Below are 27,211 nucleotides of genomic sequence, written 5' to 3' on the forward strand. Positions count from 1 at the left end.
GGCATTTTCAAGCAGCCCACCATTGGAGATTAAAAAGGACTAGAATCCTATGCAATATCAAAACGGGAGATTTGATCAAAACAGTCCCCCCTGTACCCCACATCCTCACTCTCATATCAACTGTAACAGAACTTTTGTAAGACTCCACCGCCTTCTTATTGGTCATGATCAAAAACTGCCAAAACTATCGTAAGACTCTAACACCTTCTCATTGGTCACGATCACATTTATTACTTGAAGGCCAAGTAAACAACTCAAATACTCTAATCGTTTGGTTCCTTCGCAACCCTATTTTATTTCTTTTTCCCCTTCTCTTGTCCCCAGCTTTAACAACTAGCGGGAGCCTTCCGCAAATCTGCCTAGAAAGCCTCTTTTTTTTTTCTTTTCTTTTCTTTTCTCTCGAAAATCCTGAAAAAAGTAGGATGTTGACCAATGAGGGAGAGAGCAACAGGCCAGGCATGACTAGTCTAGAAGACGGTGAAGAGCCCGGTTGTGGAGACGGAGAGATGACGAATGGGACTGAGGGTGCTTATCTTCTTCTATTTTTAAAGCATACAGTCTTGAATCCCGAAACAGCCAGAGATTTGAAGCACATGAAGAGAAAAATTCTTTCTGGAATTGAGTTAAACTCACCCAGCAGAAGTAAGCGAAAAGCACTACGAATCCAAAAACCTGAAGCCCCGCGAGCCCGAGAATCCACTAATGGTGCTGCAAAAGGACGAATCTTGCCTAGAGAACTGCAATTTCAACAACAAGAAGGAGGAGGTTTATTCTATGGAAACTATACCCCTCCTGATTTGCCACCAATCCCAAGCCTACAAAACTTAATCCAAGATTGCAGTAAGCCTTTTGAGAAACAGCTAAGACGCAGTGATGTGAAAGATGACCAATGCAGGCTCTCCATGAACAAAGAAGATGTCGAAAATAACATCATGCCATTGTTGAGAAACGGTGAAAACCTTAATGAAGGCATCGATGTGACAACTTATGACATGGCTGGCAACGAGTACCCAATGGTGTTCAAGATTTGGGCCACCAAGATTCATGTCCTCACTGGAGGCTGGAAAACTTTCTGTAAAGATCTTGGACTGGTTGAGAACCAGGATTTTGTCACCCTGTGGGTTTTTCGCCATGTCGACAATGGAGGCCTCTGCTTCGCAATCCATTCAAGAAGGTTGCCGGTGTTCGAAACCATCAAGAAAAAAAGACCGATAAGGCAGAATTACCATTAATATTAATGGAGGTTTGCTTTAGGAGTTTGTCTTTATATTTCTGTTTTTTTTGTTTTTGTTTTTGGGCATAATAATGTCCATTTTGCAGAGTACTATGAATTTTCGGGCATTAGGATTATTAGGATTTGATAGCATTTGAGTGGTGATAGGAATGACTTTTGAGAAGAATATATATATATATATATATATATATATGGCCAAATTTAAGATGTGAATATTGGTATAGGAATAAATAATATATATTAAAAAAAGATATATTGCTTTTAGTTTTCATTATTGTTCGTATGTTCCAAGAGCCTAAAACTCAAATTGACTTACGTTTACTGTAATTAATATATTTTACCCCAGCAAGATGGTTAAATTTACAAGTCGGTAATAGTCTCCGTCAGTCAAAGTATATAGGTTGTTAACAGTTGGTTGTTAATAATACTTAATCTGTAAGTCCAAAGACTAATAAGTAATTTGGGCTCCATTATCAAGCAAACACATCTCCGCTTATGTACACATATGCTAACGAAAAAAAAAATGAGATTTAACATTTTTAAAAAGTCATATAATTATTAGCTTGTGATTTAAAATCAATTAAGTTTCATATGACATAGGCCTAATATGAAAGTGAAACTTTATCTTCATAAAATGTTAATAATATAAGTTTTTGTTAACTATGTATATTAATTTTTCTAATATTTTATGTTAATGATTGGTTACATATTTCTAATTTCGGCCGTTGGATTGCATGTATGTTGCATATTAAATCTACTAACACATCTAATGGATACAATTCAACGGCCGAGATTAGAAATATGTACAAACATCCTTAACTTAAAATCACCTATCAAAACAGATTGATAAATGTTAATAATATAAGTTTTTGTTAACGATGTGCACTAATTTTTCTAATATTTTATGTTAAGGATTGGTTACATATTTCTAATTTCGACCGTTGGATTGCATGTATGTTGCATATTAAATCTACTAACACATCTAATGGATACAATCCAACAACCGAGATTAAAAATATGTAGCCATCCTTAACTTAATTACTTATTGGAATCAAAATAGTCCCCCCTGTACCCTACATCATGACACTCATATCAACTGTAACAGAAGTTTTGTAAGACTCTAACACCTTTGCCAAAATGGATTCGGATTCTTACTCACAATTATTACTTGCCAATCAAGAAGACACACCAAATACCCTAATCGTTTGTTTGCTCCGCAACCCTCTATATATTTTCCCCCTTCTCTTGTCCCCAACATTAACAACTAGCGGAAGCCTTCAGCAATTGAAAACTTTTTCTTTTTTCTTTTCTCTCGAGAATCCTAAGAAAAAGTACGATATATTTGGAGAGAGCTATAGGGCAGACATGGCTAGTCGAGAAGACCGTGAAGACCCCGGTTATGGAGACGGAAAGATGACAAGCAGCACCGAGGAGGGTGCTTGTCTTCTTCTACATTTAAAGCGTACAATCTTGAATCCCGAAACAGCGAGAAATTTGGAGCACATGAAGAGCAAAATTCTTTCTGGAATTGAGTTAAACTCACGCAGCAGAAGTAAGCGAAAAGCACTACGAATCCAGGAACCTGAAGCCCCGCAAGCCCGAGAATCCACTAATGGTGCTGCACGAGGACGAAGCTTACCTAGAGAACTGCAATTTCAACAAGAAGAAAGAGGAGGTTTGTTCTATGGAAACTATACCCCTCCTGATTTGCCACCAATCCCAAGCCTACAAAACTTAATCCAAGATTGCAGTAAGCCTTTTGAGAAACAGCTAACAAGCAGTGATGTGAAAGATAACCAATGCAGGCTCTCCATGAACAAAGAAGATGTCGAAAATAACATCATGCCATTGTTGAGAAACGGTGAAAACCTTAATGAAGGCATCGATGTGACAACTTATGACATGGCTGGCAACGAGTATCCAATGGTGTTCAAGATTTGGGCCACCAAGATTCATGTTCTCACTGGAGGCTGGAAAACTTTCTGTAATGATCTTGGACTGGTTGAGAACCAGGATTTTGTGACCTTATGGGTTTTTCGCCATGTCGACAATGGAGGCCTCTGCTTCGCAATCCATTCAAGAAGGTTGCCGGTGTTCGAAACCATCAAGAAAAAAAGACCGGTAAGGCAGAATTACCATTAATATTAATGGAGGTTTGATTTAGGAGTTTGTCTTCATATTTCTGTTTTTTTTTTTTTTTGGGGCATAATGTCCATTTTGCTAGGAGTATTATGAATTTTCGGGCATTAGGGTTATTAGGATTTGATAGCATTTGATTGGTGATAGGAATGACTTTTGAGATGAATATATATATATGGCCAAATTTAAGATGTGAATATTGGTATGGGAATAAATAATATATATATATTTTTTAAAAAGATATATTGCTTTTGGTTTTCATTATTGTTCGTATGTTCCAAGAGCCTAAAACTCAAATTGACTTATGTTTACTATAATTAATATATTTTAACCCAGCAAGATGGTTAAATTTACAAGTCAGTAATAGTCTCCTTCAGTCAAAATATATAGGTTGTTAACAGTTGGTTGTTAAGACTTGTTTGTTAGTTATAACAGATTTAGTCCAGAGACTAATATGTAATTTGGGCTCCATTATCAAGCAAAAAAGAAAAAGAAGAAAAAGATTTCCATAAAAGAAACATCGATCTCTTTAACTGTTTATAAAACCCAGTGGAGAAAGAGAGAGAGAGAGAGAGAGAGAGCAAGTACCTTCCATTTCCCATTTCTCTTCAACCAAGTTAATATAATCTCCCAAAGAAACACTTTTCTCTTGCGATCAGAAGAAGCATAATGGCTGATGATCATAATGATGACCCCCCAAATGAATTTGCAGCAGCCTTTTCCAATTCTGAATCCTCCAATGACGAGTTGGAAGGAAATAATGAGCCTGCAGAAAATGCGCAAGAAGAATTGGCAGCAGCAACCTTGCAAGGCACTGAAGTTGAAGCCATCGTTGCACAAGAACCTGCAGTTGCAAGCCTCCAACGCTCAACTGTGTTTCAAGAACCTGCAGTTGCAAGCCTCCAACGCTCAACTCGGTTTCAAGAACCTGCAGTCATGGCAGCACATGACATGCCTGATCAACCGCAAGACCGTGAAGACCCCGGTTATGAAGACAAAGAGATGACGGACAGTATCAAAGGTGCTCATGATCTTCTATATTTAAAGCATACAATTTTGGATTACGAAACAGCGAGAAAGTTGGAGCACATGAAGAGCAAAATTCTTTCTGGAATTGAGTTAAACTCACCCAGCGGAAGTAAGCAAAAGGCGCTACGAATCCAAGAATCTGAAGCCACTAATGGTGCTGCACAAGGACGAAGAGAACTGCAATTTGAACAAGAAGAAGGAGGAGGTTTGTTCTATGGACACTATGCCCCTCCTGATTTGCCACCCATCACAAGCCTAGAAAACTTAATCCAAGATTGCAGCAAGCCTTTTGAGAAACAGCTAACACCCAGTGATGTGAGTAAAACTCCCAGGCTCTGCTTGAACAAAGAATACGTTGACAATCACATCAAACCAGTATTGAGAAAAGGTGAAAACCCTAATGAAGGCATCGATGTGACAACTTATGACATGGATGGCAACGAGTACCCAATGAAGTTCACGACTTGGGGCACCTATCTTTATGTCCTTAGTCAAGGCTGGAAAACTTTCTGTCATGATCTCGGACTGGTTGAGACGCAGGATTTTCTGACATTGTGGGTTTTCCGCCATGTCAACAATGGAGGCCTCTGCTTCGCAATCCATTCACGAAGGTTGCCTGTGTTCGAAACCATCAAGAAAAGAAGACAAAGAAGGCAGAATTGAGATTGTGGACTGCCATTAATGTTAGTGGAGGTTTGCTTTAGGAGTTCCTCTTCATATTTCTGATGTTTTGGGCATAATGTCCATTTTGGTATGAGTATTATGAATTTTTGGGCATATTATCCCCCCATTTTAGTAGGATTTGATAGCATTTTCACAGTTTCTGCTTCATAATGCAGAGTACTGATGATGATCAGTCCTTGCTAGCTTAAAGGGGTTCAATCTTTTCATTTTTTTAAATTGTCCCTATTGTTTTCCAGTACTAACGCAGCTGTGAATTTTTGTTAAGGATGTAGAAAGAAAGAATCTTAGTTTTACTTGTACTAGTTGTCATGGCAAATTAAGTGTAGCAGGGTAGCTCTTTTTTAACAGTGCAGAAATTTTTGTTTGCTGAAATATTGAATGCTCTAATTAGACCGCTCTGTCTATAACCCTGGTCTGAAAACCAGGTACACTATTTTCTTTAGCTATCTATATTGTAAATCAACCAAAATCGCATGAAACATATAAATAAATAAAAAGTGTCCTCACAAGTTTACTGTAGCATGTAAAGAGATCAATTTTGCAATAAGGGTAATACTGCAAACAGCTCAATTTTGCAGAAAATTCTATAACGAGATCAAATTTTAGGTATTCTAGACCTTTTTTATGCAATTTGTATGGATATGTGATATTATTGAGAGAGAGAGAGAGAGAGAGAGAGAGAGAGAGAGAGAATTAAAGATAACTTAAGAGTAACTAGACATTGACATACTGGAATTTAAGACAAATCGGAGCAGGCTCTGGATCCGACCCGCTCGAGCAACTAGTACTTTTAGACGATTTCAGGTTGGATGTGGATGCTCCAGCTCTTTGGAGGTGGAGACAGTCCTTGGCAATCGACAGAGTGGAAGGGTGAAGAAGAGGAAGAAGAAAAAGGGCGCGCTTTGCTCCAGCAGAGTTTATGATTTTGGCGCATACTGTTAAAACAAAAATGAAGTTGTGTTTCTGTCAGGGGAAAAAAAAAAAAAAAAAACCTTGAGAAGCCAATAATACCCCTGCCTGCTAACTCGTCTTTTCATGTAGCTGCTACATTGTAGCAGGACAAAAACGACATTTAGTATTTAACCTTGCGACAACCATGTTGGATATTGGTTTTGGTTTCATCAATTTAATGTCCTTAAGTAGCAATGCAAATAAATCATCAGCTATGAATATTGTCCTGCAATATTTTGCAACACAATAACATTTACTTGATAATTTTACCCAGCAAGATGGTTAAATTTACAAGTCAGTAATAGCTTCCTTCAGTCAAAGTATATTAGGGTGTTAACAGTTGGTTGTTAGTTATAACAGATTTAGTCCAGAGACTAATAAGTAATTCGAGCTCCATTATCAAGGAAAAAAAAAAGAAAGAAGAAAAAGGGTTCCATCCATAAACATCTGATCTCTAACCGTCTATAAAATTCAGTGCAGAAAGAGAAAGAGCGAGTACCTTCCATTTCCCATCTTTCTTCAACCAAATTAATCTCCCAAAAAACACTTTTCTCTTGCGATCAGAAGAACCACTGTGAAAGAAAACAACACCAGCAGCCATGGCTGATGATCATAATGAAGGCCCCCCAGATGAATTTCCAGCAGTTATTTCCTATATAAAGCACATGCTTTTGGATTATGAATCCTCCAATGACGAGTTGGAAGGAAATAATGAACCTGCAGAAAATGCGCAAGAAGCATTGCATATGCTAGAAGAATTTCTTCTTGATCAGGAAATGCAAGAAGAATCTGTTCCTGATCAGCAAATGCAAGAAACTAAAGTTGACGTCATTGCTCCAGAAGAACAACCACAGCAAGTAGCACAAGTTTCCTTCAACCCTGTCTCTCCGCATCTCCTGCCAGTCCAAAGCCCCCGAGACGTAATTCAGTTTCAAGAACGTGAACAACTAGAACAAGGCTCCTCCTCTGGAATCAACAACTATGTCCCTTCTTGTACCTCATCAATCGCAAGCCTCCAAGGCATGGCCGCACAATCACAACAACCAGGACAGACTTCACTCTATGTACCTGGTTCTCTCCCAAGCCTCCAAGAGTTTGGTCAATTTCAAGAACATGCAGCCCAACATGACCAAGAAGCCATTGCAGCAGCACAAGGGATGGCTGCACAATCACAACAACTAGAACAAAGTTCGTCCTACAGAGGCTATGTCTCATTTGGCCTCCCACCAGTCCCAACAAGCCTCCAACACTGGACTCAATTTCAAGAACATGCAGCCCAAGAAGCCATTGCAGCTCTGCACGTGCCTGAACAACCACAACAAATGGAACAAGGTTCGTTCTACGGAGGCTATGCCCCTCCAGTCCCCCGAAGCCTCCAAAACTTGATCGGAAGGTGCAGCGAGCCTTTTGAGAAGCAGTTGTCAGGCACTGATGTGGCATTGGGCTCAAGTTCGCTGACCATTAGCAAAGAAGACGTGAAAAGGCACATCTTGCCACTGTTGAAGGCTAATGAAGTTCCTGAAGAAGGCATCCAGGTCACAGTGTATGACATTGCTGGTGAAGAGTACCCTATGCAGTTCAAACGCCGCCGCTGTCGCTATTTCCTTTTTGGTCCAAAATGGAGACGTTTGTATCAACGTCATGGCCTGGAAGGGGGCCAACATTCTCTCACATTCTGGGCGTTCCGGAAGGTCCGACCTGACAGCCTTTGCTTTGTCATCACTTGGAGAAGGTTGCCAACCAGGTAATCACGAAAGGATAAACAGAAGTCGTAGTTAGATATGGGATTGCAACATGCCAGCATGAAAGGGTGTACCAAATCAATGACATTTGTTTAGGTTGGATAAGCAATAGGAATGATGGTTCAGGAAATTGCTTTTGGTTTCATCAATTAATGTTCCTATTTCCCCAGTTTCTGCTTCATAATGCAGACTAGTGTACTGATGATCAGAACTTCTTGCTAGCTTAAAAAGTTCAATCTTTTCATTCATTAAATTGTCCCTATTGCTTTCCAGTGCTAAGGCAAATTAAGAAAGAATCTCATGAAACATATATGCAGAAATTCCAGTGAATAGTTTACTGTAGCATGTAAGAGATCAAAGCCAACATTACCCAATCTCATGAAACATGTATGCAGATAATTAGTTTACTGTAGCATGTAAGAGATCAAAGCCAACATTACCCAATAAGGGTATTGCTGCAAACAGCTCAAGGTTGCAGAAAATTCTGTAAAGAGATCACCTTTAAGGTATTCTAGACTAATTTTGTATGGATATGTGCTGATAATATTAGAAGAAAAAGAGGGATAAAATGTCAAATGTCAAAATGAAAGATAACTTGAGAGTAACTAGACATTCACATACTGGAATTTAAGACAAATCGGAGCAGGCTCTGGATCCGACCCGCGCGAGGATCTAGTCCTTGTAGACGATTTTCGGGTCGGATGTGGATGCTCCAGCTCGAATACACGGCAATCGACAGAGAGGGAGGGAGGGAGAAGAAGAGGAAGAAGAAAAGGGCGCGCTTTGCTCGAGCATTTTGGCGCAATCTGTTCAAACACGTGTGATTTATTTTGTTTTTGGAACCACACGTGAGAACTTAGAAAATGAAGTTGTGTTTCTCTGAGGGAAAAAAGGGCAAAAAAAAGTGAGAATCCAATAATACACCCTTCTCTAACACTCGTTCTGTAACTGGTAATGCAGTAGGACAAAAACGGGATTAGCTATTTAACCTTATTCACCAATTGACCCCACAATCTGTTGTCTTATTTGAAAACTATGGTCAAATTGTCAATTAGTCCTTTTGCAGTTGAGGACATATGCAGCCACTTTTGCGGATATTCTTTTTTTCTTTTTGGGTTGTATACTAAGAAATAAAATTGTAAGGAACATCCTCTAAGGATCCTAATACTCATAAGCTTTAAAACAACAGAAAGTTAGTAAACCATATACAAATATTACGTTTGTTATGATGAATAGTCGTCAGATCATCAACAACTATGTTAGCTTCAATGACGAAGCTACTCCAAAGTCAAGAGTCGCCTTAGCCTCCCCTTATTTATTAACACTCCATTATATTCACGTGTTATAAGATGGAAATGAGTACATTATAGTTGGCCCACCCCCATCATATAATGCTAGCTCCACCCTTAGTAGACGTGCTTTATTTGAATAATTTGTAAGCTTTGAATTAACCCCTTAATGTCATTTTCAGAGAGATAAGATGTTGTTGAGGAGGAGATTGAAATTCTTGTAACAATTACCAATGCAAATAAATAATTGACTCGATAACTTGCTTGTACAATTTCAATCCATAACTTTAATTAAAATTTTGCTATAAAAAAAAAGCGCATGATATTCACGTGCGGTCAGAAAATAGAAAAATGGAAAAATAAAAAAGAGAAAGAGGTGGGTTTGATTGAACTCCATCATTTTTCTACCACTATACCATACTCTCTGTACCAAATTTCACTTGTTTTCTCTCCCCCTCACTGTTCTCTGGACCAAGCAGCTGGATTTAGGGTTTCCTCATTTCTCTTCGAACTCAGGTATCCCTTTGTCTCACCTAATATGTGTCCCTTCTTATATGTTGGTATGTTTTATGGAAAATTTTCAGCTAGGCTGATTAAATCTGTTTTATTTCATTGATTTCCTTTTATGCTTGTGAAATATCTGGGAAATCGATATTTTATTAGATCGAATCTCATTAATCAGTTAATTTTCCATCTTATCTGACTCTACGTTGTTTAAATTCTGCATTTTTTATTGTTGAAAGTTCATAGCTTTGAATTTTGTCGATTTTTTATTATATATTTAGTTAAAGAATGGGATAATCCGGTGAGGAGCAGATCTGGGTGGGTGCCCTTGTTTGGTTGCTAAGCAAATGGAGGGATATTAGACTTAACAAAAGTCTGGGTCTTATGCTCTTTATTCTTTTTGTTTCCAGCAAGTGGAAATCTTTGGCTCAAAACCGAACTGTATATATAGTTAGGTTCAGTTGCATGGATTTTATCTTTTGAGATCAGTAATAATTTGAGGTTTGAAATTGTGGGTTTTTCTTTCCCACTGTACTCATTACTAGATAGTCTAAGATCTCGGATCTATTTAATCATGAAAGTCTCTCAGAATTGTTCTTTTTATACACTAGAATGGGCTGGTGTTTGTTTAAGGCATATCTTGCTTCTGTATAGTATGCCTCCACTAATAAGAATTGTCGCTGCAAGTGCAAGATTGATTATAGCTGATTAAAATGAATGGCTGATTATAGATATGACTGAAATCACTATTTTAGGAGTTGGGTGGAAAATGTTGACTAGGGGAACCTCTTTAAGGCTCTTGTATTTGCGTAACATCAGTGATTTTTCTTTACTACTTTGAAGTTTGGACCTAATTGTCTGGCTAATGATCTAAACTAAAACACTTGCAAAATCCATTGTGTGTGTTGTAGCCCCACTAAACCAAATGATGGCCCCCAATGTAATTATTGTAAGCAGTGCTTACATTCATGCCTAAGCAAGAGATGTTTAGTTATACATTGATATTTTTTTAATAGCCAAGCCATGCATGATTACCATGACTTTGTCTCATCTCTGTGTCCTTGTTATGCATGGAAGTGAGGCATTTAACATTCATTGTTCTTGCAGGCATCACTTTTCAGACTGGTCGCTCTTTGTGTTGGTGTCGATGGTGTTGGGGATTTAGTCTGAAAAGAATAGACAACTGGAAGGGATTATTCTTGACCTCAACTGATATTCTTCATTTTCTTTCTGAAACAAATGGAGGATGAAAATGGACTTGAGCTTAGCTTGGGTCTATCTTGTGGTGGATCATCTGCAAAATTCAAGGGTAAAAGTGGTGCTCCCTCGAATACTAAAGCAGAAGAAGGTGATAGAGGCAGCAAACTAGTGGATGATTTTAAGGACTTTCTTCATGGTGGGGCTCAGAAACAAGACTCAAGTAGTAGCTCTCAAAGAAGTGATTCAGTGAAACCTAAGGAAAACTTCTTTAATGACCTTTCCAAGGCCAGTGTTGATGCAGATGCATCAATCAACTTGAACGGGAGAGGGGTCTGGGTTGCCAACAATAACAAGTCTGATGAATTAGAAGAGGAAAAACGGTCAGAGGCTGGAAACAAACGTAAGAGTTTGTTCGACGAGATGAACCATCAAAAGAAGCAGGAGAGAGAAACTCATTACACTGATATGCATGACAAGACGAGAACATCACACATTTCCATAACAGAGGATGGCTCAACTGCTGAAAATGAAGACGTGGCAGATTCTGAAGTGGAGGGTTCATCCTCGGTGCTGATTTCCCAACATGATGAGGGATCTAAGCGATTTGTTGGATCCGGTGACTCTTCCGAAGCTCAGAAGGAGGTTCGCCGGTTTGCTGAATCAAGTGCTGTGGACCTAAATGGGCAGAAGAGGTTTAATATAGCTGAAAATAAGCTTGGGAACGTGGCATATGGTAGTCCATTCTCAGTGCAATCAGTAAACATGATGAACATGCCTTACTCTCTTCCTATGAAGGAGTCTAGCTCTGTTGGTGCCACCAGCACATCGGGCCATCCGATGCATGGAATGATGCAGGTTATGCCTACTGTGACTAGTGAGCGATCAGGGACTCAACCTGTGAATCCTGGAAACTTGCCAGTTTTGTTTGGCTATTCACCAGTCCAGCTCCCAATGTTGGATAAGGATAATTCTTGGGGTTTGGTTCCTCACACTCAACAATTCCATCCTTCCTATGCTGGCAGAAATCCACCAAGCTCAGGTAACTATATTTATGTATTGGAAATTCTAGGTGTCCTTTGTGCATGCTGAAAATGAACAGCTCATGGTTGAATTGCTGATCTTGACCAGTTTACTGTCTGTCACTGCCTTGTACCCTGCCTAATGCAAGGTCCACGACTTGAACTCTGAAAACGGTTCGAACTGGGATTACTTGTTTTTATTTAATGTGTTGAAGGCTTTGTGAACGAGTGACATGGTAATGGAAGGTTGGAGATGAGACTCGTGTCTATGATTCCTGCAAACAGATCTACATCAATGCATGTATTTTTCTTAAGAAACCATGGGAACCGCCTCTAATTTTATTCTTCTCAAGCTTTGCCTTACCTTTGGTACTTGATTTATAAAAAAATTTATAATTTAAAAAAAAAAAATTGCCTTTCTATTGTTCTTGTACAAGTTTCTGATTCTACTGATCTTTTTAGTGCTGAAACTCATAGTATTGCTTCAGTAGATGAAGAAGACCCCTCTGTTTCTTTCTCACCCTTCTTGTATTGACGCAGCTGGGATGCAAGTAATTTCACATAATTCATCTGACGTAGCACAATATGATGGGAGGATTTTAGAACGTGGCAGAGGCGATGGCAAACAGAATGTCACTGAAGAGGGCTCCTCTTCTCAGGCAGAAGAAGACATGAAAGTAAGCAGCACGAACCTCAGGATAAAAGAAGCACCTGACCGCTCAACGGCAGAGGACTTCTCTCTTGATTTTTCAGCTATAAAACCAGGTATTGCTGCAGACATAAAATTTGGGGGATCTGGTTCCCGCCCAAATCTGCCATGGGTTTCTACCAAAGGTCCAGGCCCGAACGGCAGGACAATTTCTGGTGTTACTTACAGATATGGGGCAAACCAAATCAGGATAGTTTGTGCTTGCCATAGTTTGCACATGTCCCCCGAAGAGTTTGTTCGTCATGCAAGCGAAGAACCTTCTAATCCCGAAAGTGGCACTGGTATGGCGACGTTTCCAAATGGCAATCCTGCGGCCTCTGCACAGAGCTGATTCTGTACCATGTGTGCAGTATGTTTAACCAAACTAATAAATATCGATAAGTGGTCAGGAAAACCTGGCGATGTTTAGGTATCTTTAACTTATCTCTGTACTTGTGTAGTAATAGCCTTCTTCTACAGTTCCCTCATCTGCTGGAATCTAGTATTTGCAGGTGTATGTAATAATATTCCATCATTATTCCTTTGTGATATTTAAGGCAAGATATTTCAGTTCTACCCTAGTAGTTCTTGAGCAAGGTGTCTTTACTTATAAATTCCTTTTAAACTTGAAGACGATCTTTACAACAGATCATGGAATTTCTGAGTTTTAAGCTCTATGTATTGGAAAATTTGTAGCAGTGTGTCTTCATAGGGGAGAACTTGTGCAAATCATTTGAATTTCTGGTTTTAGATTAAACAGATGGAAAGTTCATAGGTTTAGAGTCAATCCTAAACTAAACAAATATTCGTTGCTTGTGTCCAATAACTATTGGACTTGCCTACTGCCCCACCATCCTCCACGTGCCTTCTTTGGAACACTGGCGGATTTGTTGTGTTTGTGTTTTGTTTCATACAGCTTGGTTTCCCAAATCAGTATCTGGAAAATTGTATTCTTTGGAAAAAATAATAATAATAAATAATAAAATGATGTGCCTGCTTACAACAAATTTACTAGGGATGACAGGGCGTTTCCCTTGCTTCTAGGTCTACGACATTAGCAAATGCTGTTTTTATGGACATGCTTAAATTAAAAAGATTACTTTGAGTCTTTGACAGGGTCGGCAAAGCATTGAAAAATAAAGAAAGCAGCAAGTTGAAATTCTGAATGCTACATGTTATTTAAAAAAAATATTTAGTTTCAGTTTTATTGAACAGAGAGCAAAACCAATCTGAATTTTCTTTTTCTTTTCTTTTTTTCAATGAACTGGTCATCAAATTCAAACCAGTTCAAGGTTGCATGTAGAAAACACAAGTGGTTTAGCTGAGTTAATTTTCATGCCTAATTGATGTCCTAAGCAGTGAGATCACCATAACCTATAATCCTTGACTTTCTGAGCAATGCTAAGCAGCACCTAATGCATGCGGCTTATACGGCTTTGACTTTCATTTGTCTCTCATTAAGAGCCTTGATGGTTTTCATAAGCTCTCTTAATTTAGTCAAATCACAATTAAGCAACTCTCATTTCCCATTAAAAAGCTTGATATTTGATAAGCTAAGCTCTCCAAATGTACTCAAATCACAAAAAAGTAGTCTCATTACTAAAACTCTGAGAAGACGAAGCAAATCCAATACAAACAGAAACAGAAACATAGCGGGGGCAGATTACCTGCGAAAAGCTCATAATGTTCTTTGAGGTTTTACCTTAACATGATTGATGCAATGTGGTAGGTGATGCTTATATTACAATGTGGGATGATTACGCAAGAAAAGCCTACAGCCTACCATAAGAAGCAATATTTGTCCACATCCAATTCCTCCTCTCCCCACGTTGTCTTCACTTCTGAAGTCTAAGCCTTAATATATTGCAATATGAAAACGATTTAACAAATCAGGACATACAAGAAGAATCCAACAAAACTGACAAGTCACAAACCAGATTGATATATACCCTTTGAGGAAGAGACTTTAAAAAGTCCATGTATAGCAAACCAATCCTACCCTTTTCCCCTAAATTTTCTGACTTCTTTACAAACTCATATCTGCATATATGTATATATATGTACATACAGTTCTTTTTTTCCTTTACAGAATGCTTTCAAAAGATGATTAGAATTCTGGGCCAGTTTCAAATTTTCAACTTTCCAATGTTTCATTCAAGCTTGATTATTTCGATTCTCGGCTGTGTGGTCTTCCATGTTGAAGCACAAACCTCAGGGCCAAATTTTCCTTCTGATGAACAGTCCAATTTTGAACCAAGTGTTGCTGTGGTTATTGGTATTCTCGCTATCATGTTTGCGTTAACTTTTGTTCTCCTTGTCTATGCCAAGTTCTGCCATGGAAGAGCTTATGTTGGTGGCAACAATCACCAAAGAACAGGAGTTATCAGCACAAGCTCTAGATTTTCCGGTATTGACAAGACAGTGATTGAGGCACTTCCTTTTTTCAGATTCTCCTCTCTTAGAGGGTCAAAGGAAGGTCTTGAATGTGCAGTCTGCCTATCCAAATTTGAAGATATTGAAGTTCTCAGATTGCTGCCCAAATGCAAACATGCTTTTCACATTAGCTGCATTGATCACTGGCTGGAAAAGCACTCAAGCTGTCCTCTGTGCAGGCACAGAATTGGTTCTGAGGACCTAACGTTCATTACCTACTCAGATAGCATGAGGGTCTTGTGGAATAGCCAATCAGAACATCGACAAGACTCGAACATAGAGCTCTTTGTTCAGAGAGAGGAAGATTGCCGCAGTTCTTCAAGGTTCAGCATAGGAAGCAGCTTTCGGAAAACTGAAAAGGCTGTTGATAAAGAAGAGGAATTGCTAATCCAAGAAGAAGTTCCTGATATGTCAAGGGAGGATCAGAAAATCCTGCACAAGCACAAACACAAAATTGTTGTGTCTGATCTTGAGTTTAAGAACAGATGGAGCAATGTGAGTTCCTCTGACCTCATGTTCCTAAATTCTGAGATGCTTAACACAATGTCAAGCAATAGATTCTCTTCCGCACATTTAAATCATGAGCCTGCAACAGCAACGGGAAATGAGGAGATTATGAAGATTAGGGAGGAGATGGAGATGAAAAGATTGTTTGAGAATAAAGTTAGTACAATGAACAAAAATGCTTCAGCTTCAAGCCCAACTTTTCCTTCCACATCAGATTACATAGCAACTTCAGCTCATGCCTCAAGGACTATGAATCAAGGTGAGAAAAGATCAATGTCAGAAATCACTGCTCTTTCAAGATTTGGGAATTTGGGTTTTAAGTACAGGAATAAGGAGCCTTCTCTGCTTGAAAACAATGTGAAGGAGGAAAGAATGAGGCGGCTTTGGTTGCCGATTGCCCGAAGAACAGTCCAGTGGTTTGCCAACAGAGAGAAAAGGACTCAACAGCCTTTAGATGTATAATATGGATCAATGCTTCCCTAGAATGTGGAATGTTCTTTTCATGGAAGCATTAAAGTTCATAGATTTTAGGCAGTTTGCTTAAAAATTCAAGAGGAACAGACACACACACACACTTTGAAAACTGTTTTTTTTATGAATTCTTTGGCCAATAGCTATACATGTCAATAGAATTTTCTTATCAAATTCCAAAAACCAACTTCTTTAATCAATCTAATTGTATGTTGTTGTTTGCTTTCCTCTTTGCCAAGAAAGGAACATAGGCGACAGCAAGTCATTACTAAAATTCTGAAAAGACAAAGCAATCCAATTATCAAACTGAAACATAAGGGGGAGAAATTACCTGTGAAAACCTCATAACCAAAATTTTCAATTTCTTTAACCAGGTTTCACTTTGTGTACTTGGTATATATGAAAGCATTAGTTTAATATGGTTTATCTTAACATGATTGATGTCATACGGCAGCTGCTGCTTATATTATTATAATGTAGGATGATTACGCAAGAAACGCCTATCGCCTACCATAAGAAGCCATGTATTGTCTACATGCAATAAATCCTCTCTCACCTCTTCATCACTTCTTAAGTATAAATTACCTTACCACGCCGCAGTATAAAAATGATTTATCAAATTGGGATGGAACACACAAGAACAACCCCAGAAGAAACCAAAAAAACTATTTTTTTTATTATTTATATTTATTGAGGAAGAGACATTAAAAAGTCCATGCATAGCAAACCCATCCTCACCCTTTTCCCCTAAACTTCAAGTTCTCCCACAAACATATATCTATATATGTATTATAATTTCTTTTTGTCTTTACAGAATGCTTCTTAGGATGATTAAAATTTTGGGTCAGTTCCAAGATTTCAATCTTCCAATGTTTCACTCAAGCTTGATTGTTTTACTTCTCAATTGTGTAGTCTTCCATGTTGAAGCACAATCCTTAGGCAGCAGCACAGATACTAATGAGGAACAATCTAGTTATCAACCAGGTGTTCATATGGTTATTGGTGTTCTCTCTATCATGTTTGCACTAACTTTTACTCTCCTTGTCTATGCTAAACACTGCCATAGAGAAGCTCCTGTTTATGGAAACAATCACACGGGAACAAGACTTATCAGCACAAGCTCTCGATTTTCCGGTATTGACAAGACAGTGATTGAGGCACTTCCTTTTTTCAGATTCTCCTCTCTTAAAGGGTCAAAGGAAGGTCTTGAATGTTCAGTCTGCCTGTCAAAATTCGAAGATATTGAAGTTCTCAGATTGCTGCCCAAATGCAAACATGCTTTTCACATTAGCTGCATTGATCACTGGCTGGAAAAGCACTCAAGCTGTCCTCTGTGCAGGCACAAGGTTAGTTCTGAGGACCTAACATTCATTACCTACTCAAATAGCATGAGGTTCTTGTGGAATAACCAATCAGAGCATCGACAAGACTCGAACATAGAGCTCTTTGTTCAGAGAGAGGAAGAGCATCGTGGTTCTTCAAGATTCAGCATAGGAGGCAGCTTTCGAAAATCCGGAAAGGTTGTTGATAAGGAAGAGGAAATGTTAATCCAAGAAGAAGCTGGTGATGAGACAGAGGAGGGTCAGAAAATCCTGCACAAGCACAAACACAAAATTGTTGTATCTGACTTTGAGTTTAAGAACAGATGGAGCAATGTGAGCTCCTCTGACCTCATGTTCCTGAACTCAGAGATGCTTAACACAATGTCAAGCAGCAGATTCTCTTCCGCACATTTTACTGATGTGAAGTTTTCAACTGCGGAAACAACAGGAAATGAGGAGATTATGAAGATTAGGGAGGAGATGGGGATGAAAAGATTGTTTGAGAACAAAGTGATTACAATGAACAAAAACAGTTCAGCTTCAAACCCAATTTTACCTTCTGCATCAGATAGCATAGCAACTTCAGCTGATGCCTCAAGTTCTATGAATCCAGGTGAGAAAAGATCAATGTCAGAAATCACTGCTCTTTCAAGATTTGGGAATTTGGGTTTTAAGAACAGGACCAGGGAGCCTTCTTTGCTTGAAAACAATGTGAAAGAGGAAAGGAGGAGGAGGCTTTGGTTGCCAATTGCCAGAAGAACAGTCCAGTGGTTTGCCAACAGAGAGAAAAGGCCTCAACAGCCTTTAGATGTGTAACATGGATCAATGGAAGCTTTAAGTTTCATAAGTTTTAGGTGGTTTTTGTTTATAAGTGCAAGAGGAACAGACACACACTTTGAATTGAACACTGTTTCATTTATGAATTCCTTAGTGAGCATTTTGAATTCTTAAGGATAATATCTTTCTTATCAAATTTCAAATACCAACTTCTTGAATCAATGTAATGATACATTGCTGTTTGCTTTCTTCTTTGCCAAGAAAGGAAGGAACTTTGGTCACAGAAAGTGATTGCCAATTTGGCTTCATGAAAATAACTCATTCTAATTTTCCCTCATTTTTTAACGATTAATTCTTGGAATATCTTTATATCCATGATGAAATCATGAAGAAATTATAGGAAAACCAGTAGACTCCTAAAGCTTCAAGTTATGTTAGGAAATGGGCAATGTATACCTAACTAGCATTAAATTTATCTGCAGTTGACTTGACAGATTTATAAATTTACAGTTCCCACATTTTAAAGCTAAATTATTTACCATATTTTAAAACATAGCTATCTAATTACCTGTAGGAATATGTCATGCATAATAATTTAAAAATAGGAGGATCATGCTCTTTGAAACCATCGAAATAAAACTTTCATCGGTCTGTTATCTTTTTTTTTTATAAGTCAATCACCGGAATCTTGACATAAAAAATTTCCAAACCTATCTAAGCCGCTAGCGTAAGAGTTGTAATATTATAATTTATCACCGCTGTGGTATTGACGTAAGAGCTGAGCCTGCTTTATCTGTCTTCAAGGAAACCATCCATGAATTAACTTTGCATGTTTATGTAAATTAATTATTTGTTTTGTTTTTATATTTTTTTTGTCCTTACAAGTTACAAGTTGGCTAGATACCCCATAATTAATATTTTTATATATATTTTTCTGCAATTTTTGTTAAAAAAATAATGGTAGTTGACTCGATCTAATGTTGTTCGTGTCTAATTCGTTCATTAGTTTAAGATTTATTATGATGGTTGTTATAGTACTTGGATTAAATTATTATGTGGAGTAGGTTCTCTCTTCTCCATGTCATTATATAATTTGTAAAACATATCAAGGAAAGTATAAGCCAATGGGTCTAGCCCAACGGCATCATAGTTGTGTGTACGCGAAATCTCTCTTCTTTCTAGTTTAGACTATTACTTGTACTAAAATAATAATAATAAATATTAAGCAAATTTGGCAAAATTTTAAAACTAATTATAAAAAAAACATAATAAAAGTTAACCCATTTTGAAGTGAGGAAATTTTCTTGATGATTGTTGCAGACCAACATTTGGCAGCTCCTTTTAATAATAAATTGCAGATTTCCTTCACTGCAAAATGTTGGTTCCATGTGGAGCTCCAAGTGGCACTTGCACCATTGAAGCAAGTTCATGGACAGAGTGGAAAGAAAGATTACAGCTAAGGGTTTGAAAGTTGGATTTGGTAAGCAAGCAGCATTAGCTCCACATTGAGGGCTTGGGACCACTTCGCTGGGCCTCCTATGAATGTAGGCAAATATAATTTGGTTGACCAAACTAACTTATTATTAGGAATAGGCCTGCACTGAAACTATGCAATAATTGACAAAGAATATGACCCTAGCAATGTCAAAAGCAAATTGAACAAGCAAATCATTAGAGAAGATGTGAGAGGAAGATATAAATTTTGCTGGAGACCAATCAGTAAGGATTTCCATAAACCAGAGCTCAAGTATTTACAACATAAAAGAAAATGGTACAAGAGAGTTTGAATAGTAAACGATAAGAATAACGGATGATAGAAACTCGAGTAGCCACTTGGCTAAGTCAATCAAATTTCTGTAGCTGCTATTACAGAAGTAGAGTGGAAAGGTATAATATCATCAAGGAAGGAGCCCCTATTCATCTTCACATATATGTATTTACAGTGGAGGGAGATTCACCAAAATCAAAAGAAAAAGGAAGAGAAAAATCTATGAGCCGACCTCTCCACTGAACTAGTCAAAAGGCTAATTAGCAGCAGCTTGTCACAAGATATATATACTCTTCTAATGCTACTATATATAATTGGGTAAAATATAACGGGACCATAAGTGAGTTTCAGGCTCAGTCTCAGGCTTGTAACTCCTGCATTTCTTTCCTCGATTGATTTTGTATGTCCTCAGTGGGTTCTTGTTGTTCAGCAAAGGTGTGAGTCAAATCTCACAGCAGCAAAGAAAGTCCACCTGCAAAATTGTTTACAAAGGTGGAAAATCCTGTATTTTTCATCCTACTACCAGTCATCAAACCATTCAGGATTGTCAAGTTCTTCTGCATTTCGAGACGGAGAAGCTAGAGGAACAGAAGAACAGTCCTCCGAGTGACTTTCCAAATGTTGAGTTATACGAGAGGTGATCTCATGAGGAACGGGAAAACTACAGTCTCTTATCCCTTTCCAATCAATACCGTCAAACCAGGGATGCCTTTTGACAGAATCATAACCTTGGCCTCCCAGTCTTGTGTCTTCATCAACGTCAAGTAACTGAACATATTATTAAAATTAAAAGTACGCATATGAAATTTCCTTATCAGAAAGGGAGAGACAGAGAAATGATTAAACGATTCGTGCAATACCTTAGTGATGAGATCAACAACTTCAGGACTAAAAGTTTGCGGGATACTTAGCTGTCCCTTTGCAATCTTTGCAAATGTATCAAGCTCACTTTCTCTCCATGACCCAAATGGCATTTCACCCCGTAGCATGAAATATATCAAGACTCCCAATGCCCACCTGAAAATTTGCAAACAAATTCAGGACTGCAAAGGGTCTCAAAACAATACTGTGAAGACAATAATAAAATAAAATAGCATAAAATAGAAGAAAGAAAACAACCACAAATATACAACTTAGAGTCTGAATCCTAAGCCTTCAATAATTTCTGTTGAGCATATATTCTCATAAATCTCACAATTACACTAAGGTCTGGCAGCATATATTCTTCCAATAACATTTAAGTCTAATATAAATTTTTGTAATTCTATGAATATTTCTATCGAGCATTTCCCTAATTTCCCAAGCTCTCAATGCCTCCATGCTATCAGATACTGAATAGATTTACTTTTTATACAATAATTTCTCACATTTTCCTCAAAAACTAAATATCCAGTTATCTACAGAATATTTAGGTTTAGGATATACAAGGCATGTACCACCGAAGTTACTGTATTACCAGTCAGCTGGGAAACCATGGCCTTTTCCCTGGACTATCTCTGGAGCCAAAAAGTCTGCCATTCCACAAATTGTATATGTTCTTTGGCCAGATAACTTCTTCCCAAACCTGAAGTCTACTAGCTACAATACAGCAAAAAATAGTAATTAGTCATAATTTAATCAACGTTTTCCCCCTTCCTCTATTTCCAAGATCCGTTGAGATCCTATGAACACTATTTAGAACGAAAAACTGAACACCAACCTGTAAATGTCCTGTTTGGTCCAACAATAGAACATCAGGAGACAAGCCTCTGTAGAGAACGTCATTCTGAAAGTCAAATTTCAAAACGAAAAAAAAAATGAGAGATGTAGAAAAAGTAACATGTTACAGAGACAGTCAGAACAACAGGAGTGAAAAAACAAGGGGAAAGAAAATAAGCTATTTCCAGAAATTGGACCTTGTGGAGATCTTCCAAAGCAGCAACTAGAGAGGCTGCACAAAACTGGGTAGATGGTTCATCAAGGGGAGTGCGAAGTATTGAGGCCAATGGACAAGCAAGGCAAGTATTTAGCAGTAAGCCTGCATGTGTCTGATCAACACAAGTGCACAGAAACTGTGGCACACAAGCTGAAGAGCTCATACTCTTGATTAGATCCTTCTCTTTTAACACTTGTGCTTCCTTTCCTAGCCTCCTGACCTTCTGCTTTGAAAACCTTTTCAAACTAAGAAAATTTCCTGATAGGCAATCAGAACAAGAAAGAAGCATTTCGATCAGGTTATGTATACTGTTCTAAAAAGAAATAAATTCTTCTCAAAAGATTGCATCTAATAAGGTGTAATCAACTCCATGCTATGTAATATAGATCCGCCCCACTCCATTCAGTATATGTAATCAACTTCTCAAAATATGCAGCATATATAAATTCTCCTCAAAATTTTCTGATATTGGATCTAATATCCGCCCCACTCCATGCAATATATGTGATCAACTTCTTCTTTTCTTTTTTTGTTTTTTTGCTCTAACAATTGATACTTCAACCATTTCATTTCCCCCTCCTCCCGAGAAACAGAAAAGAGAGGAAAGCCCACTTTAACATGAACAGAAATCATCAAGTAGAAGCCCAAACTACCTAAATAAAACCAAATATTAAAAATTACATTAAAAAACTATAATAACAACAAACCAACCTGAATCTTTTAAAAGTACAAGTCCAATCTCGCTGCAGTCAGTGCAATATAAACTTGTTCTCCACTCCTAGACAGTAGAATATATAGTATCAATAAATGAGAAGATAACTCAATTAGGAATTTATCTTTGGGAACACAACAACAAGCAGGGCACTGTACTCCATACCAAATCAGACAGCTCAACTTTAGTTAGAGTAGAAATATCAATATTCTTGACAGATTCCTTTGAAACTTCAGAAGAATAATCACTTGACCTGAATAGTGACAACAACCAACAGCATCAGACATATGAAACAGTCATTAAAAAAAAAGAATTTTAAAAATCGTGACATGTCATTAAGAGCTCCAAAGTTAACCGTGGATTTCAAAATGGTAGATTGATTAAAAATTATGAACTGAGATTCCGTAGAATGCAACATACTTCTGATCATCCTGAGAAAGCTTTGTCAAAGGGCCAACAACTGAATCAAACTTTTCCTTTGTTAAAACAGCACAAACGACATCGCCCATAGCAACTGCACTAAACAAATCAATATGTTCGCCAAGAAGTACCCATTCACCAAAGTAGCTTCCCTCCGTCTTCTCCACTGAGAGCTCTTTACTGCTCTGAGGATTATCATCCTCTTTTTTATTCTCAGAATTGAGACTAGAGACAACAGGACTACTAACTGAGTTTGCATCAAAAGTAATCCTCACTTTTCCCTTCTGTATGATGTACAACCCAACTAGGCCTTCATTCTGCAGATAAATATGAAGTACACATAAGATAAAGGAATACAGAGTAAATGATATTCTTAACAAAAGTAAACATACCCCACTGACTATTGTCTGCCCTTCTGAGAAGGAAACCTCAGAAAGAGAATCAGCAATATGGCTCAGCTGTAAGATTGTCAGCCTTGATAGAAGATCCACTGACCGAAGCAACTTCAAATATGACAAGTTAGAAAACTCTGACATTAAAATTCCGCGGAAGTCTTCTCGTTTCAAAGCCCAAAGAGTTCCACTGGTCACAGCACGAACAGAGGCCTGGAGTGGTTTGTTATACCTGTAGTATCATATATCCCAAAATCAAGTAAACAGGAATTAGAAATCACCAATCTATTATGCCCTACAAGAGGACACAAACAGATCAAGAAAAGCCAAAACAAAATGGATCTAACATGTTTCAGGACTATGCTTCCCATTTTCGAAGCAATGACAAATCAAAAGAAAATTTCCAATCCATAGATGTACAGGTATAAACAGTTCAATTTAGGTTCAATTTGTGCATTCCAAGAGTTAAGCTATATAGTCAGCTCACAGAAACTATGATAGTAGAATCATCTGCACCAACAGATAAAAAATAAGGTGGAAATAAATAACTCACATTAGTGCTAGCTCTCCAAAGGATGACAGTTTATCAGCTGTATAGTGCTGCAGAACCCTCGGAACCTCTCCATTCTTTTCTTCCTGCCATGATTGTATAACAGTCAACACAAAAACTGTGGGTCCTCATGAATTAATCTCCAAATTAATTCAAGCAGAACAAGGATATATTTAAGACCTGGGTTGCCAACACCTCAAATTCTCCACTGCCAACAACATAAAAGCAGTCACCTTCACCACCCTGCAAAATACAACAATTGTTACAGGTAATAAATTCATGCAGATTGCAACATTTTAACTTCTCCATTTTTTACAAGTGCTGTTTTTGCAATGGATCAGCATTGTGAATGAAACCTCAGATAATTAAACCAATATTGCAACCCTATTGATCATTAATTTAAAAATCAAATTTATTTGAGCCCCCCAGGTCACTTAACAAGGTTGTATTTGTTATTTCTCTTCATTTTGTATAAATTCACCATCCTGATGTTGTCAAAGCATTGAATCACACATGAATTGATAGTTTAATAAATATATCCAATCTTTTGCATGCAATCCAATAACACATAAAGACGAAAAGTAACCTGTCTAACAACAACATCCCCGGGTTGGACCTCAACCCTTTCCATGCAATCCAATAACACATGACACTGAGAATCAGTAAGTTTTCTGAAGAGAAAATGGTCGTGCAAAGCCCGCTCAATTTGTGCCTGTTTAGCACGAACAAAGGTTCAACGTAAGAACTCATGCCTATAGAAATTTGTACAATTTCTTGTGTTTCATACAAAATTATGACAAACAGAAAGCAAAAGAGTTACGAAATAAAGTATACTTCTTCCTCCCAAGTCTTTCTGTGGGCTGGAGGTGGAGGAACCCAAATTTGCCCATTTTCTAGAGAACTCTCAATCACACGGAGACGTGCCCTTGATAAATCATGTCTTGTGCGCTGGTTCCTAGAGTTCCAGCCAATAGTCGAAGGAGATTCTGATCCTGTAACCTCTACAACTTGAGGAACAGGTGGTCGTAAAGCAACCGCAGGAATTACTGATTGACCAACAGAAGTCTACAAGAAAAAGTCGTCATTAATCGACTACATTTGAGAAATAAATAAGATTTTCATGAAGCCAATGCGCTTTCAACATTAAATACATAAATCCTCTTACATCAGTCAGCCCATTTACATGCACAACTATCACTGTAATATCATCTGTACGAGTTTCATACTGCAGCCAGAGTTTATAAGATTCTGCTACAATTGCAGCACAAGCATCACGGGGATCCTTAAATTTTGCAACCTGTAAATATAGTAACAGAATCAGGATAACTAGAATATAAAAGGTGGAAAATCAGGATAACAAAAAACTAAACTAAACTCACTGTGCCCAATAAGGTATCACACGAAATTATAAACATTCAATGAAGCAGAGATAAATAACTCTTGACAATTCTACACTTGAATTGCAACAAAGTGAGAGCAGGATACCTTACCATATCAACCACAGCTTGGCTAGAAAGGAACTCAAAAACTCCATCACTAGCAAGAATAAAGAAAGGATGATTTTGTGTAAGCTCTAAAACCACAATTTCAGGGTTGGCAACAACCCCAATTGTCTCAGCAATCGAATCGCCAATACTCCTTGTAAAAGCCGTCCCAGGATACATTCCATTTGGCACCCACAGCCTGGGTGGATCACCATCATCACTTTCTTCAGTGCCCCAACACTGCACGTCTGGATTCTTCAGCCCTTCAATCTGATCCAACGTAAGAACTCTTGCACCACAAAGCTTAACCCGTTCAAGCTCATCCACTCTAAATGGGGTTTGATCAATTGAAAGGTCCACGGCCACAATATCATTCCCTCTCCTCTCTGCTATAACAGCTCTTGAATCACCCGAATTCGCAATGCATATTGTCCTACCTCGTACCAAAACTGTAATTGCAGTTGTTCCACTCATACTATCATCCAAACTATCAGCGTGCATCTGAGAATTGGTTGCAAGAAACGCAGCATGGCATGCCTCAACAGCATCCACTTGAAACTTACTATTCCTGAGCAAATTCTCACACAACTTCCTTTTCACAAACTGTGAACACTGAGCTCCGAATTCTCCATGACCATCAAAGACCCCAAAGAAATGGTCATCTGGGTTTGTCCCAAATGGACTGTGGATGCAAAAGCTATCTTGGTTTGCCTTATCAAGAGCATCAGGGTAATACCCTCGCTGAGATAAATACGAGTACCGTAATTCGAAGTTCCCTGATGGAATGTTGACAGTTCTTGACCCATTTGGAGGTAGAAACTGGGATGAAACCCTAGAGAGCCTTGTGATGCCCACCTCAGCATCCCCGGCTAAGCTTGATTGGTTGAATTGGTCTCGAAGTTCAGCTACTTCGCCATTGGACGAGGTGGGAGAGCACACTGGGATCTCAGTGTTCCTCACATTTTGGCTCTCTTTGATTCTGGCTTCTCTTGGAGCGCAAATCTCTCCAATACAAGCCCTCGAATACACGCAACCCATCACTCAAAATTATAAATTGAAACCGACCCAAATGCCAAATTTACCTGAAGATTCATTAGCTTCAAGTTGAAACGAGCTCAATCACTGTGGTTGCTCTGCTTCTTTGAACTCGAAGAACCGAACCCAAGACTTTCAATTCCAATAAACACACTCCTTGGCTTAATTCTCAAGCTCTGAGACAGAGCTGTCGATGTTTATTCTTTTGGAAAATACAGGATAGCAAATGAGATTTGGCTACAACTTTATCTTCCACAGCTGCTCAGAAAATTACAGTTTTAGAGAATGAAAGGAACTGACCCACAAGAATTCTAAAGCTTTTATGATATTCAAACTGTTAGATATGGCACAGCAAATTGGAAAGTGACGTTTTTGATCTACTGTGGCTCAGAACCGTTACAGGGGCAGGAAAAAAACCGCAATAAAATAACAAAAACACAATAAAAATTAAACTAATATAACAATGGTAAGATTGGTGAAGGAGCAGTAGAGTACCAGTGGATTCAAATACACTTCTGAATCGTGAAAATTAATTTGAAGGAAGTAAAAAACAGAGACTTGGGTTGCAGATGAAGCCCAGAAGCGTTTCGTTTTGTTGTTTCTTCCTTTTAACAGAGACGACAGAAATGGCTCAAATGAGAAATGTAGAACTACCTGAGTGTGGTTTGGCAGAGAGAGAGAGAGAGAGCAGGTGCCTTGCTTTGGGTTTGGGTTATGAGTTTGGGATCGGGGAGGCGCGTGGGGACAGAGTGTGGTGGGGTCACGTGGTTTTGTGGATTAGGGATTAGGCCTTCGTGTCAGTGTTGGTCTGTGCATGTGTACTCTCTCAGCTTTTGTGGACATTGCTCAAGCCACGCGCTGCAAGTCTGTGACGGGTCGTACTCTACTTTTACCTTTATAGGAAAAATATCAAATATGGCAATTTTGGATCTAAATTCATTTTTTG

The 27,211-nt window shown here is 38.2% G+C and overlaps 5 protein-coding genes and 1 pseudogene across 5 annotated transcripts; 5 read left to right on the top strand and 1 right to left on the bottom strand.

Annotated features, from left to right (window-relative positions):
• Positions 1–122: 122 nt before the first annotated feature.
• On the top strand, positions 123–1,331 carry LOC148293399 (uncharacterized). Its single transcript, XM_088255883.1, has one exon. The coding sequence runs from the start codon at positions 165–167 to the stop codon at positions 1,230–1,232; it is 1,068 nt and encodes a 355-aa protein (XP_088112009.1). The 5' UTR covers positions 123–164; the 3' UTR covers positions 1,233–1,331.
• Positions 1,332–2,539: 1,208 nt separating this feature from the next.
• LOC148293400 (uncharacterized) lies at positions 2,540–3,376 on the top strand. The gene has a single exon (XM_088244704.1). It carries the CDS (start codon positions 2,600–2,602, stop codon positions 3,374–3,376), a length of 777 nt encoding a protein of 258 aa, XP_088100830.1. The 5' UTR covers positions 2,540–2,599.
• A 6,051-nt stretch (positions 3,377–9,427) lies between these two features.
• On the top strand, positions 9,428–13,055 carry NINJA (Putative interactor of JAZ). Its single transcript, XM_021951494.2, has 3 exons — positions 9,428–9,584; positions 10,680–11,811; positions 12,332–13,055. Exons 2-3 carry the CDS (start codon positions 10,812–10,814, stop codon positions 12,829–12,831), a joined length of 1,500 nt encoding a protein of 499 aa, XP_021807186.2. The 5' UTR covers positions 9,428–9,584; positions 10,680–10,811; the 3' UTR covers positions 12,832–13,055.
• A 1,336-nt stretch (positions 13,056–14,391) lies between these two features.
• LOC110751111 (E3 ubiquitin-protein ligase ATL42-like) lies at positions 14,392–16,007 on the top strand. Its single transcript, XM_021951542.2, has one exon. The coding sequence runs from the start codon at positions 14,457–14,459 to the stop codon at positions 15,879–15,881; it is 1,425 nt and encodes a 474-aa protein (XP_021807234.2). The 5' UTR covers positions 14,392–14,456; the 3' UTR covers positions 15,882–16,007.
• A 536-nt stretch (positions 16,008–16,543) lies between these two features.
• LOC110751119 (E3 ubiquitin-protein ligase ATL42 pseudogene) lies at positions 16,544–18,201 on the top strand (annotated as a pseudogene).
• A 1,514-nt stretch (positions 18,202–19,715) lies between these two features.
• LOC110751016 (protein phosphatase 2C and cyclic nucleotide-binding/kinase domain-containing protein) lies at positions 19,716–27,012 on the bottom strand. The gene is made up of 16 exons (XM_021951434.2): positions 26,761–27,012; positions 25,237–26,523; positions 24,912–25,043; positions 24,581–24,811; positions 24,333–24,458; positions 23,927–23,989; positions 23,750–23,832; positions 23,197–23,428; positions 22,805–23,121; positions 22,550–22,637; positions 22,384–22,450; positions 21,653–21,930; positions 21,457–21,522; positions 21,214–21,335; positions 20,618–20,774; positions 19,716–20,525 (listed from the first exon to the last, which is right to left on the bottom strand). Exons 2-16 carry the CDS (start codon positions 26,266–26,268, stop codon positions 20,277–20,279), a joined length of 3,243 nt encoding a protein of 1,080 aa, XP_021807126.1. The 5' UTR covers positions 26,269–26,523; positions 26,761–27,012; the 3' UTR covers positions 19,716–20,276.
• Between the last annotated feature and the right edge of the window lie 199 nt (positions 27,013–27,211).

This window comes from Prunus avium, chromosome 7, assembly GCF_965620075.1.
Source record: "Prunus avium chromosome 7, drPruAviu1.hap1.1, whole genome shotgun sequence".
Lineage (NCBI taxonomy): Eukaryota > Viridiplantae > Streptophyta > Magnoliopsida > Rosales > Rosaceae > Prunus > Prunus avium.